The sequence below is a fragment of the Etheostoma spectabile genome, chromosome 23 (assembly GCF_008692095.1).
Source record: "Etheostoma spectabile isolate EspeVRDwgs_2016 chromosome 23, UIUC_Espe_1.0, whole genome shotgun sequence".
In the NCBI taxonomy this organism is placed as follows: Eukaryota; Metazoa; Chordata; class Actinopteri; order Perciformes; family Percidae; genus Etheostoma; species Etheostoma spectabile.
The window spans coordinates 5,844,265-5,860,595 of NC_045755.1; the positions used below are offsets into that span (position 1 = coordinate 5,844,265).

Below are 16,331 nucleotides of genomic sequence, written 5' to 3' on the forward strand. Positions count from 1 at the left end.
GTGTGTGTGTGTGTGTGTGTGTGTGTGTGTGTGTGTGTGTGTGTGGACAAAACACTTATGTGCTGTTCTCACATGTATTGTATTCTGCTAATTCAACTGACCGACACTGCCCACTCTTGTGATCATATTCAGGTTCAGTTATTGTCTTCATATCCCAAAAACGTCCTAGTATATTATTACTAAATCCACAGCATCACTCATTGAATCATCTCGCCTTGCTTCAGTAGCCAAGCCATCACCCAATCTCCGGAGTAACTAGATAAACTGTCCTCAGACTGGAGGCGACACCTTATTTCTGGGCGCCGGTTGCTAGGTATTGTCTCTAAACCGTAAAGTACTTCGGCTAGCATAAGTTGCTTAAGCTACAGCTTGTCTGGCTTAACACATGTACTATACATTACTGGGATAAAACCTGCAATCCAATCCTGTCTCCGCTACCAATTTTTGCAAGGGCGCCGTTGCTGCATCCGAGGCTTAGCGCTGCCCAGGACTATTGTGATTGGTTTAAAGAAATACACACACAGCTGGCGCAGTGCTGTGGAGATGCTGGCAACATGAGACTAAGCTACTTATAAACCCTACCTTTCTGTGTCTCATCAAATGACCAATTGCAATAAAAAACAAATCCAAACATTAAAGCTACATATAAAATGAGCATAACACATCAGCTGTCAGAAATGCATTAAAAGCAATGGTATAAGAGTCACAATGTTAATAAAAACCAGCAACATAACATCTGTGAAATCTAGCACTTTTAATAACTTCTTTTGCACAAAATGTGGCAAGTCAATTCATAAATGACCATCAAGGACATTACGTGCCTGGTGTTTTTCTTCCTACATTTTGCCCTACATGTGGCTTTTATATTTATATCTAATTTTAACTTGTTTTCTTAACCAGCTGGCATTATGCCCAGCTCAGATAAGGCACAGTAACCATGTGCAAGGGACGGTAGTGAAATGAAGGACCTTCAGCTCTTTGTAATATTTTATTATTCCACCACTTCACACCAAAATCTGAGGCCGGGACCCATTCACTGCTCACCCTTTTTCTTCTTCCAGACACATTCACAGCCACACTTGTTTTGTCATGCCAGTGTTCGTTAAGGTTGATATCAATTAATTAATATTCAGGCATCTTGCTCCCAGTGCGCTCTCGCTGCACGTCTAGCTATCTCTCCTCTCTGCTGAGCTGGTTGACTGAGTGCTGAGCACTCGGACTGCAGACGTGGGCTGTGCGAGTCGAGCAAACTGAAAATCCTAGCCAATATGGCCACGGGCCTGCTACAAGAGCTATATCCACCACTATTAAGCATTAAAGCTTCACTGTCATCTTATCAATCTTCTACGTTCTTTTGTCATGAATTAACGTGTTCCATAGACTGTAAAAATAAGTGTGAATTGTAATTGTAACAGTAGCTCTAGCTCTCTCTCTCTCTCTCTCTCTCTCTCTCTCTCTCTCTCTCTCTCTCTCTCCCCTCCTCTCTCCCTCCCTCCCTCCCCCCTCTGTCTCCTCTGTTTCTTTTTCCTATTCAATTCAATTTTATTTATAGTATCAATCTAACAAGAGTTTCTCGAGACACTTTACAGATAGAGTAGGTCTAGACCACACTCCAGATTTACAGGGACCCAACAGTTCTAGTGGTTTTTTCTCTGATCACACACACACCACACACACACACACACACACACACACACAACACACACACACAACACACACACACACACACCACACACACACACACACACACACACAGCTTTTCCCTCTCTCTATCTTTCTTTCTCTCTGGTGCATGCTGTCCAGAGGCAATACATAATTAAAACTATCCAAACTGGTGATTTTGGGGCAAAAGTGACAGCTTGAGTGTCCACCTGCAGTTGCACTTGCAAAATCAATCTGTGTGCCGTAGGTAAATCAGAACTGTTACTTTTGGAGCACACAATGAATGCCATTAGCGCCACACCAAAAACCCCACCCTGGTGTGGATGGGGTGGATGTCATCGCCAATCATCCATCAGACCAACCCTATTTCAAGATGAATCCTGAAAGTGAAAAAATAAATACATTTCAAACCCTTCGCACGTGTGCTATGTTACACTCACTCTCGGGCCTAAGGGTGCAAAACGTCAATGTGCAACTAATCTTGTTAGTTTTCTCAACAAGGGATCAATTTCACAGCTTGTCTGAGAAGTTATAGAGACACATATTCCTGTAATACAAATATCTGCTTCATCTCCGTCCTTGCACCTTTTTGTCATTTCAGGTGTACAAAAGTATTTTCCACAAGTATGACTTTTTTTTACTCCTTTTGGTTGCTTGAAATTATTTATCCATAGCTTTTGAAACCTATTTGATTCCAGCTTTTATTCACTTTGGGAGTCAGCAAATGATTAAAGTATAAACATTACATATTACAGACCAATCATTTTAGGTTTTTCCAAAGGGAGCCTCGGCCCATATTGACTCGGCGTGATTTTTCTTCTCCTCAGGACAACTATACATTTGCCCAGCCAGGCATCCAGAGGAAAGTCAAGGCCCTGGAGGAGCTGGTCAGCAGGATTGATGGTAAGTCATCTGCCTTGTCTCCATCCATCCATCCTTCCACCCATCCATTAACTACTTTCTCCTCACAGCTCTGCCATTTAGACTTGATTTCCATTTACCTCTTCTTGTCTTTCCAGTAGATTCTCCTCTGTGTATCAGCCATCTTTTTTCCATTTTTGATGTCTTCTCCCTCAAACTCCGGTTGAACAGTTATTCATGCTAACACAAAAATCACCCTCTGCGTGGTTTTCTGCAGGACATTGGGCTTTATTCAAAATTTTTCTCCTAAATTCTTTTTGTGAAAACTGACAGGAAATTAACAAATATTAATATATCTGGTATTTTTCCAATGTTGTACTTATGTTATTTTTCATTTAAATTGGCACAAGCCATAGATTTTGCACACATCACGTTCATTTTCATTGTTGCCTACCCATCTTTGAAAATAAGAGAATATTGATGAGTCTGACAAAGTTGGGGGGTGTTAACTTGTGCATTCACACACATATATGTATAGATGCAGAGAGGTTGAAAGGGGCTGGTGATTGGGCCGCGCTTGTCCTGCATGTATATTTTAAAGTTTTTAGTGATGTTTTGCCAGGCAACAGGAATAAAACAAGTCACTTTAAAAATTCCTTTCATAAGGAGTTTTTTCCCCGTACAGTTTTGTTAACACCTAAACTTCCTTTGACAGTTTAAATGTTTGTGTTAGAACTAGGTACACACCAGGACGTTACATTTGTTTTCACGCCTTGATTCTTCCGCGCTCGTAATGATTACATGACACTGTGATCTCGCTGATTGTCATTCCACTCCAGTCTGTCGGGGAAAATATGAATGTGTTGGTGATTATTAGCACAAAACAATGGCTTGCACAAGGGCTGGAAGTTAATTTATGCACACAGTGTTCTCATACACAGCAAGTGTTAAATAGCAACGCTGCTTTTTCTTCTGTTTCCTCCTTTTCTTTTTCATGATGTCAAAACAATAAATGTGTAAATATGGTTTGAATGGTTTTTCCATCCAGACTTACTTGTGTGGCATTTGGGGCGGCCCACGGTGCAGTGTGCAAAACAAGGTCTTATTGAAGCAAGCCTTTTGTACAATGGTCATGTTCTTGGCTAACCTTGGTGCTGCCCGACCATCCTGTCACCCGCTCTGTCAGCCCGAGAGAGTGGAGGACTTCCCCGCTGCATCCAAATGGATGCAGAGAGAGAGTGCATACTGTACGTGTGTGTGCAGAAGTGTGAATGTCAGAGAAAGTTAGTGTGCATGCGCAGGCCTGTCTGTTTGCATGTGTGACTGTGACAGAGTAACGTTTCGATAGAGAGGGCAGTCGTGTGAGAGCGTTGCTTGTTGTTGCCTCTGTGGGACGGAAAACAACATATATACTGTACGTGTGTGTGTGTGTGTGTGTGTGTGTGTGTGTGTGTGTGTGTGTGTGTGTGTGTGTGTCTGTGTCCTTATAGGTTTGAAAATAATAAATGACAAAATAAGAAGCAAAGTCCTCCCAAGCTCCGCCACACCCCCGCAAAGACATAAAGAATGACTTGACATTTTCACTGTATTTATTCCATAAGTGCCCTGTCATCATAGTTGGGGCAGAGCTATTTTATACCTCGCTAGCTTGACACAGCCACCTCTAATGAGATCACAGATAGTCTTTATCTTGTGTTACAGGATTGTTTTTCGCCCCGCTGTCGACATAGCATCTGTTTTGGGAACAATGGCCTCTCATCTCTCCCAAAATTACCTATCAGCGCTTATCAGATGCAGGGTTATCCAGAGTGTTGTGCAGCTGGATGAAGGGTGGGGTCCTGTCTTTTCACAATAGGCACATGTTTTGGCAACTGGTGCAGACATTACCATTTCTCTCTAGATAGAAAAATAGATTTTATGGTCATATTTATTGTTTTTCTGTCTGTGTTAATGATTTTTTTTTCTTCTTTTTTTCTTTTGAGATTACCAAACTATTACATTACCAGCACTAATGGTACTTAATCTTGCAGATCATTAATTTTAGATTTGTTGGACAAAACGTCGCACATTGAAAAATCAGTTATTCTCCATGAGAGCGAGCGAGTAACAAAAAAAGCAAGAGACAACAATTTAGCTGTTGCAATGGGTATTCTGTTTCAGCCTTGTATCAGTTTTGTATCCAATAAAGGGACTTTAGTAGTTGATGGTGTATTTGTTAAGCCAATGGGAGGAGAGGCGAGGATAGCGGGAAGGTGGGAGTTTCTTTTTGACCTTTTTAATTGCATTATTGTTTGCAGTACGGCCCAGTAAGGATAGGAAATTGCTGATCTGTCTGTCTCACAGCATTTTCTCTCTCTCACCTTTTCTCTGCTTCTTTAAATGGACTGCACCTACCTCCTCCTATGTATCTGTCAGATAGAGGTAAAACACGCACATCCGCTGTACATTCACAGAGAGTGAGAGAAAGATAATGTACAGTTTTTATGACCATATCCCCACCTTCGATAACCTGCCATGTCTTTTAACACAGTGGGGGAGAAAAAGAAAGAGTGGATTTGTGCCAAGAGGTCACAGCCATTTTTGCACAATGTTATCCTCCTCCCCATTTTCCCTCCCTGTAATCTAACTTTTTTTTTGAAATAACTCTTCTACCTTTTGAAAGGCACAGTGGATGGCAGGACTTAAGTGACATAGCAATGAAAAATAGAATGAATGGTTTGTTAAATGCAGCAGACATGTCAAACAGAAATACAACTCTATGATTTCGAAAGCCTAAAAACGCCAATTAAACACCAATCCAGGATGAGGTTTGATAATGTCACCAGTTCATGTCGTAGAATGGCTGGGGGGGAAAAATCACCTTCTCCCTCAAGTGCTTTGACAAAAGGTCTCTTGTCCTCAGCTCAGTCAATTTTCCTAGTATGACAAAGTTAATAGATACGTTTATTATACTAAATATTCTGCAGGTTTTTACTTGTTTTCTGTGAATGTAGTCCCATAGTGCAAGCTTTAATTGATCTTGAAAGCAACAGGATTTGTTGAAATTTCTCCAAAAAGCCAAAGCTGTTTATTTCTTTACTCCAATTCTTTTAGTTGAAAACAGTGGGTGACATTGTTGAAAGGCTTTTACTTTGAATGTTCTTTCTTTCTCTTTCTGCTTGCCCCTCCCTCAGACTCCCTCTCTCTGTAATTATCTTACTTGTAATAAGTGACGCTAACTCCTATTAGCCTTGCTTGACGCTAGCACGTGTATCTCCTCAAAAGCCAAGCCACTTTGTCGGCATGTCTGTAACGCTTCTCTGATCTCTTTATCTCTCCCTTATCTCTTTCTGTGTATAGTTGCATGCAAGTGCATTAGCACAAGTTCATCAACATGCAAATTGCCCAAAGGTGAATTTATTTATGCTAATGAGAGGACACACTGGAAGCACACACTCTGAGTCTGAATTGCGTAAAATGGCTGGTAGCTGGATTGTGGCTGCATTGCATAATAAAAGGCAGAAAACTGCTACATTGTTTGTATGGCTTTGAAAAAAAGTAAGATAATTTGCCTTTCTGTAGCGGCAGCTGCTGTTTGAAGTGGCTATGCATTTTGTGTGCATGACAGCCTGTGTATATTTACCAATCTGTTTGTGTAATGTGTATTCATTGGGGCCGGATTTGTATATAAATTCCTGCTGTGTGCACATGCGCTTCGCTTTTCTGGAGTTTTTGGAGATTTGTAGTTGTGCCATAATTTTAAAGCTGTGTTGAGTTCAGGTTCAGGCCTCCTGTGGTGTAACCAGGGCGCAAGGTCAATTACACAATCTTTCCCAGTCTTCCCACACACTCCTCCACAACCAGACATCACATCTACAATGTTCATTCACTCTACTCTGTCTGTCTTCCAGCAACTTTACAAACTGTACTTAATATACTGCAAATTGAACAGACATCTTTGGAAAATGTGAAAGTTATGTCACTACAGTAACTGTATTTAGGCCGCTTTCCTTTTGGGTCTCTTTGATTTTAAATTTTGACAGTATGTGATGCGGTTTTCTCACTCTTCACTGCTGAGCATCTAGGATGGTATTTCTAACGTTACATGGCGTTTCTTGTGCATTAGTTATGCTAATGTACTATTGCTATTCACACAAGCTCATTTACAAGTAGCCGGTATTGAGTTTACGCACATCATTTACAGTTCTCTGAAGCGTTTGCATCATCTGAGTCTGAGACACACACATTAAATACATGATGTACTTGCATGAGGTCTGCTGTTCCACTTGTTTCCATGAACCAGGCTCCACAAGATTGTCTAATGTTCAGGATAGAGACAGTGACGGTACAAACACACACACACACACACACACACACACACACACACACACACACACACACACACACACACACACACACACACACACACACACACACACACACACACACACACACACACTGATATATACAGTGACACCATAAAACTTATCTGATCCCACAATCGCTGCGGTCTCCCTTGGGCAATTGGTAACAAATGTGTGACCTTGTGGTTGTTTGTTGTGTGAGAGGAATAGGTAAGCAAGCATCACTCAGTGGACTCTATCTTTTGTACTTGACTTTGTTATTTAACTTTTCCATTTTTACTTGTTATAGCTGCGTCTCGCCACAGGGTGTTTCTCTCTGTGTGACAGAAACTAATAACAGAGATATATTTATAGTGCGACCAAACACACGCATATACTGTATGTCCACACAATATTGTGTACACACATTATTTATACACAGTAACACAGAGACGGACAAAAACATGTATGTACAACATAAAAGCACAAAAAAATACTTTTAATCTGTAAACTGTGTGTAGTGCATTTTTAATGATGGAAAGTAGCACTTAACACCTTCCTTGAACAGCAATTGTCCAATCATAGCTTAGCAACCCTCAACTAGAAGGCGTTAGAGGACAATACTCTGAAAGGGTTTGGAGGATAGTGTTTTATTTCTTGCCTTTCCCAAACCTAAAAACACAAGAGCAAAATTGTAAGGAATGGATTAAATAGTGGGGTTTCTGCTCTATAGTCGATTTCTGTGGGATCAAATATTACATAAAAAAAGAAAGGGGAAAAAAAACACAATAATTTACAACTAGCACATCTTGTAATGTTAGAAGTGATAACATAGTGGAAATATGAAGTATAAATTAAAAGATAAGATACATTAGCTTTAGTACAATCTTCATATGTAGCAACTAATTGCAAATTTAATATCCACTACAGGCTTTTTGCTTAATAACAAATCATCTGGAAACATAATCGGCTGGGGCTAACCTTTGAAGCTAACCTTAGCTTAATGAGCTAGCTAGCTACAACTGAATAATTTGCTTGCAACAGGTGTCATTTCAGCTGGCAAAATCAACAGGCACTGGCTAGAAATGAAAAGCCTTCTGTCCACCTCTGACTGACATCAAGGGCCCCTTGTTTTAAACATTAATGGGGAATTTTAAGTGGAAAATCTGCTACTAGTATCATTGTAAAATAGTAAAAAAAATATGCTTACTGTGAAATTGAAAGCTTGACTAACACTAGCACTAATGGGGGCGAGGAGCTGTGCTGAAGCTGGCAAGAGTAAAAGTAAAGAGAAATGGATAAAGGTTACAGTGAGATGATTGCATTCTCTATTTATAAATGCAATAAATTACAGAGACGGGAAGCTATTGGAACAGTTCACAATGAAAAAAATAAGCAAATGTAAAGGAAATCAGCTCTGTTAGAACAGAAAGTGAAATGGTTAAAGAAGAAGAAGAAGAAAAACAGCCAATAGGAGAGTGGAAGAGTGTGACTGTAATTACCTTTTGTACCAAAGAGAGCATGAAGTCAGGCAGAATTGGCCTTATCAGCAGAATCCTGGGAGCTGCTCACTAGTCACTGTACGACCTTTGACCTCCTGCTGTCCACCCGCACTTCCCCAGCCACGGGCTACAGTCCACTGCGGGGAGCGGACTAGCCGGCATCATGGCCTCCATGCTAAACCTCAACCAGCAGTGGGAGGGAAGACAAGACTCATCAGTCAATCATTGTCTATGAAAGATTTCAACCTCCCTCAGCCCCCATAACTTCGCTACCCAGGATGCCGAGCACTGTGCCAGCTGGACCGCAGCCCTCGGTTAAAAAGTCACAAGTTGTAACGCTTTAGTTCATTCCATTGTTTCATCGTTCATGTTTTTTTTTTTTATATTTTCCCTGTTTTTTTTGTTTTTGTTTTATAACTCTCCTTTCTCCATTCCCTCTCTCCTACTGCGATTACTCCTCATGACAAATGACTCTCCCTTCCACCACTCCCCCCATCGCGCACCTCTTCCCCTCTGTTTGGTGAAGGCGCTAATATTAGGCAGAGCAAGTTCATTAGTGTAATTTAACATTGTCTAAAGTTGTTCCAGTCTCTCCCTCTCTGTTTGGCAGCTAGCTAGGATCTGTCACCATGATGCATTTGCTGTTAATGAGCTTGCCTTGTTTATGCTTTTACAGCAGCATGTGATAATTAAACTGCAGAGACGAGTGCGAAGTTATCGCTTTGTATTTACTTCGTGCACTGCACATGTGTTAGAGTGTGTGCATTATTGTCAACATGCATGTGTGAGCAATGGAAGATAGGTAAAATTCAAGTGTTAGCTGTGTGTTGTTTGAGCACACTAATGTGTGTTTTCTTGGCTAGAAATATCTTGCATAGTGTTTTATCATTTGAGCTTTATTCAAGCTGTAAGTGTGTGTTTGGGGGGGTTAAGTGCTCTGATTAAGAGCACAGAGTTTGAGAGAAGAGAATGCTATAGTTCCTCCCTAACTGGCTTTTCTTATAGATTCTCTGACAGCTCTTTAATTACAGCTTTATTATGAAGTGTGTGTGTGTGTGTGTGTGTGTGTGTGTGTGTGTGTGTGTGTGTGTGTGTGTGTGTGTGTGTGTGTGTGTGTGTGTGTGAGTGTGAGAGAGAGACAGAGACAGAGAGAGAGAGAGAGAGAGAGAGAGAGAGAGAGAATGAGTGTCATTGGTTTGATGATTATGAAATGGGAGTCGCTGAATACTGAGTGGTATTTTTAATATTTTGTCAGGTAAAGAAGCATAAAACAAACATTTTTTAAGAACAGAGAAAGGAACAAAGTCACAGCCTCATATGCAGCAAATGTTTCGCTGACATTTCTACTTCTCATCCATTCTCATCAGCGAGCGTTCACGGCAGCCCGCCATGACACGGACATTGACACCGCTGATGTTTGAATTCCGCATTGAGAACACATTGAGATCGCCAGACGCAACGCATGGTTCTCTCTGTGTGGTTTTAGTCGACATTGGGAACATAATCTGAACTAATTATAGGAGGAGAAAACTGAACACATTTCATGGTTATAGGGAGACAGATGCGGGCATCTAATAGCCAGCTGATGTTTATGTTTGGAAAGTCGGGCTGAACGAAACAGACTGAGTGAAACTGCCGTCTTGACTGATTATATTTATATTCAGCTGTTTCTTGCTGTTCTCAGCTGTAATTGGTACCAGCAAAGTTAAATTACGGCAATTTGCACAGAATAATCCATCATACCTATCTCAAAGAATAAGTCTAAGGATTTTCTGTATTTTTCCAAAAACAACAAATAATACTTACAAGTATTGACTGTGAAGCTAAAGCCTAATGTAGTTCATCTTTTCACTGTTTTCCAAAAGCTATTACAAACATGCCAATGAGTTACACAGGCGACATGTTGCTTCATTACAATAAACATAGGTAGGGATGGGCGATATGGAGAAAATCAAATATCACGATGTTCTTGAACCAAAATCCAAAATCGATACCTCAACAATTTTGTAGTATTGACCAGTGGTGCTTTCACAAAATATTTACACAATGAGATTTTTGATGAATAATCATCAGTAATGTGGATATAATGACTAAGTAGGTAAAGACAAATATTAGAACAGTTACAACAGTCTGGTAAGTTCAGAATATGACATCACTTTACTGTAATGCAACCTTTAAAACCAGGAAAAAACACCGCTTATGCCATATTATGATATTACAATATCCCAGATGTAAGACGATATCTGGTCTCAAAATCGATGTAATATTGTTATATTGCCTAGCTCTAAACATTGGAATTGTGTTCAGCACAATGGTGCACTAAAATATGTTTCTTAAAACATTTTAGGTAGTACAGTAACAGAATATTGATTCATATTTGATCAGCACTGCCTAGTTTGACAGTTTGATCTGAGTTTCGTAAAGCTGGTGCAATGCTGGATAGAGAATACCGGTTACGGTCTCTGACTGCGTTCAAACATGACGCTCCTCCATCAGTCTTTTATCTTAAACCCGCCCCACGTGAGATAAATGGTTGTGATTGGTTGGCCTAGTTTCTTTTGGCTGAAAATCTGTTTTGAATGGGGGCCCAGACATACAGTGGTGCTCCATGAGTTTATGAAACCATGCTAAAGTTGACTAAAAAGAGGAATAACCATCAACCAATAAAAACCATCTTTTGGAAATTAGTCTTTATTCTTTAATTTAAAAAAATTGCAAAATGTTAGCAAAAATACAACCTTTAAGGAGACAAATTTTCTTTGTGAATGAATAATATATTGTAAATACATAAATGTTCTTCCTTAAAATACAGGAAGCATAAGTATACACACCCCTATGTTAAATTCCCATAGAGGCAGGCAGATTTTTATTATTAATGGCCAGTTATTTCATGGATCAGGATACTATGCATCCTAATAAAGTTCCCCTGACCCTTGGAATTAAAATAACCCCACACCATCACATACCCTTCACCATACCTAGAGATTGGCATGGGGAACTTTCTATAAAATCATATCAAGGGAACTTTATTTGGATGTGTAGTATCCTGAATCTTAGCTATTTTCCTTAGTAACTACATGCATGTTAGCCATTACAAAATTCCCAAATTTCTTTTTTTTTTTCTGTTCCCACAGGAAAATCATGTAATCATTGTTGCACAGAGCAAATGAGGCTTAAAGGACATGCAAACTGCCCCATAGAAAAACTGAAGAGCTACATTTTAAAATAAAGTGTCCGTTTTGACAGGGTTTAAATGACATGACCAATGAGTGTGCTTGGAAGAAGTAGGTTGACTTAAGTTAATACTAAGGTGTAGGATGAGAAAAATCACACACATAGATGATTAAATATCAGTGTGACTTCCCATAGACAATTTTATTAAAACCCCATGGGGTTTAACCTTGTGTGACAGAGATAAACAAAAATACAGTTATATAGCAATAATGTCGGAGAAATGATATGCTCACACTCTATACCTTTTATAAATTTGCTGCCTGTCCTCACCTCTGGATGCTATTGACCTACATGGTGTGCACTCCATTCCTCACTGGGCATGACATGCAATTGCTTTGGAGTTTTATTTAACAAATATTCTTCTATTCATTTTCTCATATCAGTTTGGTGTGAAGCTTTTCTCTGACAATTCTGATAGCTCTGTAATTACATCTCTATTATGAGGAGGCGGATGTTTGCGTGATTGGTTGTGCGTGTGACACTGACTGCAGTACTTTATTAACAAAGAGGGGAGCATTGAAGGAATCTGTCTATCAACACACTGTCATCATTAATATTGCCAGATAATGCCAGGATTTTTTTGCCTCACATACTGTACATCTAGCGCCACTATTTGGTGTAATATATTAATTTTTTTATATTGTGATCATTATTATTTTGACAGAGTCTGTGCACCGCCACATGCAGCAGTACGAGGTGGAGTACCTGCAGTTTGCCTTCCGCTGGATGAACAACCTCCTGATGAGGGAGCTGCCATTACGCTGCACAATCAGATTGTGGGACACCTATCAGGTACACACGCACACACACACACACACACACACACACACACACACACACACACACACACACACACACACACACAGTGAAAACTATTGTTATTTATGCCTTTTGTTATCTGTCTGTTTCTATCTTTCTGTCTCTGCATGGGATCTCAGAGATGGGGATATTCTCTGATAATGATTGCCTCAGAAGTTGTGCATGCGTTTGTGCACATCTCAAAGTGAAGCCTAATGTGTTTTTTTGTGATACATTTTTTTTAAATTTACTTTTGTATTCAAAAATTAAATCTAACTGCACGTTGAGACAATTGGCCAATTGTGGTGGTGCAAAGGACCTTTATCGTCAGTCAAAGCCATTAGGAGTAACATCGCTTCATCAGTTGAATGGAATAGTTGAGGGGATGCAAAAAGAAAATCTGTCCTGGAGAAAGATTTATGTCTACCTGAGAAAAAGGAATAATCCCTACAGGTGGGATTAACTGCACGCCAAATATCTATAAGCCCCAAGCTGCTGGCCCATGATTTCACAACAATTGTAGCCTAAGCCTGGTCCCTACTGTCCTTTGCGTTTGACTGATCAACATTCGGGTCCCACACAGCATTGAAATCTGCACCAACAATAAAAGAACAGTCCGTTAATTCCTGCATTTGATAGTGAGCGTATTATAGAAACTGCCATAAAAAAGATTTGGCGCATAAACTGACACAAATGCAATTTTTCTGGCACCAAATTCTGTTGTGGAAATCACAATTCTGCCTGTATCATCTGACCAAAGGGAAAACACTTTAAGTGGGAGATTCAGTTTGACAACAATGGCCACGCCTTTTGTTTTTGAGCTCGCTGCGGAGTATGCAATTGTGTGATAGAATCTATTGGCTAAATGGTCGGTATCCGCCTGCAGCAAATGTGTCTCCTGCGTGGAGCTCCTGTGGCGCCATTTTGATGCTAACGAGCCATCGCCCACCGTTAGCATTCCATGGTCTGCCGTTCATTTTGGTGAATATCTTTACATCTGAAGCATTTAAAGACTATTTGTCCATTGTTTATGTCTAAAGAAACACAACAATGTACAAAAGGCTCCATTACCTTGTAGCTCACGTTATGGCTCCCTACCAGGCGTTTTTTTAAAATAGGCTAACGGTTGTGTCATAACCACGCAACTTACTGTTGCACAGTAGAGGAATTACTGTATAGTACAGGTTAAGCTCACAAACAGTTTGGACTTATATTAGCTGTTTAGGTTTAATTACTAATGTTAACTAGCATGTTAGTTTGCAGTAATGAGCCAGTGCCTATTTTATTTCTTAACATATACCTAAGCTGTACGTCTCTGCAAGATTGGGAATGATTAAGATTTCTCTTGGCAAAGCTACCAGAAGACTTACAACTTTCAGACAGGATGGTCACGTCACATCTATGTTTTCAAGCTCTGCTGGAGGCTGCGCAGTAACGCTCAGCCATCACTGAAAAGTGCTTCTAAAATCCTTTACTGGTCTCCGTCCAGAACAATGAGATCTGTTAGTCCATTTCCTTAACTGTCTATGGTCAAGCCTAATACTGTGTTGACCTAGATGTGTGCAGCAGGATCTTAATCCTATTCAAACACATCTGGACATGCTCATTTCGCTGCCCTTTCACATTTACACACAGCTTAATAGGCGGTGCCTACAGATTGTTAACCTCAGTTGGCGTTGTCAATAACACCTAATGTCTGCTATTGATTCAGTGGGGTGTGTGTTTGTAAATGCTTGAATGTGTGTGGATAGTCCAGAGCTTGAGCTAAATACATATAATGGATTTTCCATCTTATCCAGAGGTTGAGAGTTTAAGACATGCGAGCGCAGTGTTTGTTTAGACGGGGAAAGTGAAGAGAAGGAGCATGAAGATGAATTAAGAGTTGAAGTAAAGTTCAAAACTTCTCCATTGGTGGCTCCTCCAACTGTGCCACTTAGTTGCCCAAACATATGTAGCAGTGTCTGCATGTGTCCCCTCCTGTTGTTCTTCCTGCTGCCTGTTCTTAGCATCAATCAGAGTGTCTTTCTCATTTTTTGGTTAAAATGCAGATGGTCTTGTCATATTTACCCATTTTTGTTTGCTTAGCTCAAGAAATCTGACGTCTGCAACTGTAACTCTGAGGTCTGACATTCCCACAGCTCTGAAGTCACTGTCTAACACAGACCTGGGCATCTTACGGCCCGCGGGCCACATCCGGCCCTTTGTACGTCCCTGTCCGGCCCGCGTGAGGCCAATCCTAAATTACAAAATAAATTTAAAAAATACCTATGTCGAGTGTGCAATACAACGGTGTTGCTTTTGTTTTGAAAAGCGTTATTTGTGTTACTTTCGTGAGGACGTATACGCGTTCGTGATTGTGAGTGAAGGTGAACAGCGGCAATCACAAATTACAAAATAAATTTAAAAAAAGATCTATGTCGTGCGTGCAATACAATTGTGCTGCTTTTATTTTGAAAAGTGTTATTTATGGACGTATGTCCGTGCGTAACCTGTGAGTGAAGGTGCACAGCGACGAGTGATGCCCGGTTACCCCCCCCCCCAAGATGTCCGCTCACGCTAAAAAAAGAAAAGTGGATGATGAATGCCGTGTTTTCAACAAGACATGGACTGCCAAGTATTTCTTTACAGAAATTAGAGGTAAAACCGTGTGATTAATCTGTGGTTCACAGGTTGCTGTTTAAAGATTATAATTTGAATTGCCGCTACACAACGAAGCACGAGGATAAATACGGGAATCTGTTTGACGCGCAAGGGAGGCTGATGGTTGATGGTAAAACTGCTAACCCAACTAGGACTTTTTACCAAACTTAACACCCCCAGAGATGCAGTTTCAATCAGCAATTCAATGATTGTTTTAGTTGTCTTATTATAATTTCATTTTAATTTCACATAGCTTAATATAACTATTTAAGGATTAAGAGTTTAAATAAAACCATCAAAAGCAATCTGCTTTTGTATAAAGTTAAATTCAATTATTATTTTTATTAATATTTATCTTACGTTATATCAAAAATAATATTGAGCAAAATTTAATTGAAATATTGTCGATGTGGCCCTCCAGCAGTGCTCGGGTTGCTCATGCGGCCCCGGTAAAAATTAATTGCCCACCCCTGGTCTAACAGCTGTAATGTAGCATAGCTCCGTCCCATTGACACACATTAGGGACTTTCATTAAATAACTGTACTTTTCTGTATATGTTAGTTTTTGGTTGCAGTCAAGAGCATTAGGAGAGTAAGAGTAAGTCAAAGCTCCGCAGTTTTGGGGACAGAGCCTTTTCCAGGGCAGCTCCCAGGCTCGGGAACTCCCTCCCCCATGAGATCCGCATCGCTGAATCCCTCACCGTTTTTCAGTCCCGTCTGAAGACCCATCTCTTCTGTTCTGCCTTTCCTGAGTTTTTTATTTTTTTATTTTTTTTAATGTATTTATCTACCGTTTCTACTCTGTAAAGCGACTTTGAGCTTGGGAAAAGCCATCCATCCATCTTCGACCGCTTATCCGGTATCGGGTCGCGGGGGCAGCAGCTCCAGCAGGGGACCCCAAACTTCCCTTTCCCGAGCCACATCAACCAGCTCCGACTGGGGGATCCGAGGCGTTCCCAGGCCAGGTTGGAGTATAATCTCTCCACCTTGTCCTGGTCTTCCCCGAGGCCTCCTCCCAGCTGGACATGCCTGGAACACCTCCTAGGGAGGCGCCCAGCAGGCAACCTTATCAGATGCCCGAACCACCTCAACTGGCTCCTTTCGACGCGAAGGAGCAGCGGCTCTACTCCGGGAAAGCTACTCCTTGGGAGGACTGTGCTTCTCACCCTATCTCTAAGGGAGACGCCAGCCACCCTCCTGAGGAAATTTCGGCAGCTTGTACCCTGGATCTCGTTCTTTCGGTCATGACCCAGACTTCATGACCATAGGTGAGAGTAGGAACGAAAATTGCCCGGTAGATCGAGAGCTTTGC

The 16,331-nt window shown here is 40.7% G+C and overlaps 1 protein-coding gene across 3 annotated transcripts in view; it reads left to right on the forward strand.

Annotated features, from left to right (window-relative positions):
- Nucleotides 1-16,331, forward strand: part of tbc1d22a (TBC1 domain family, member 22a) — a 187,026-nt gene that overhangs the window by 72,453 nt on the left and 98,242 nt on the right. For all 3 annotated transcript variants that reach the window (XM_032505200.1, XM_032505202.1, XM_032505201.1), the window contains 2 exons: nt 2,490-2,565; nt 12,246-12,373. In XM_032505200.1, the coding sequence (XP_032361091.1) occupies nt 2,490-2,565; nt 12,246-12,373 (204 nt within the window). The remainder of the gene's footprint in view (nt 1-2,489; nt 2,566-12,245; nt 12,374-16,331) is intronic.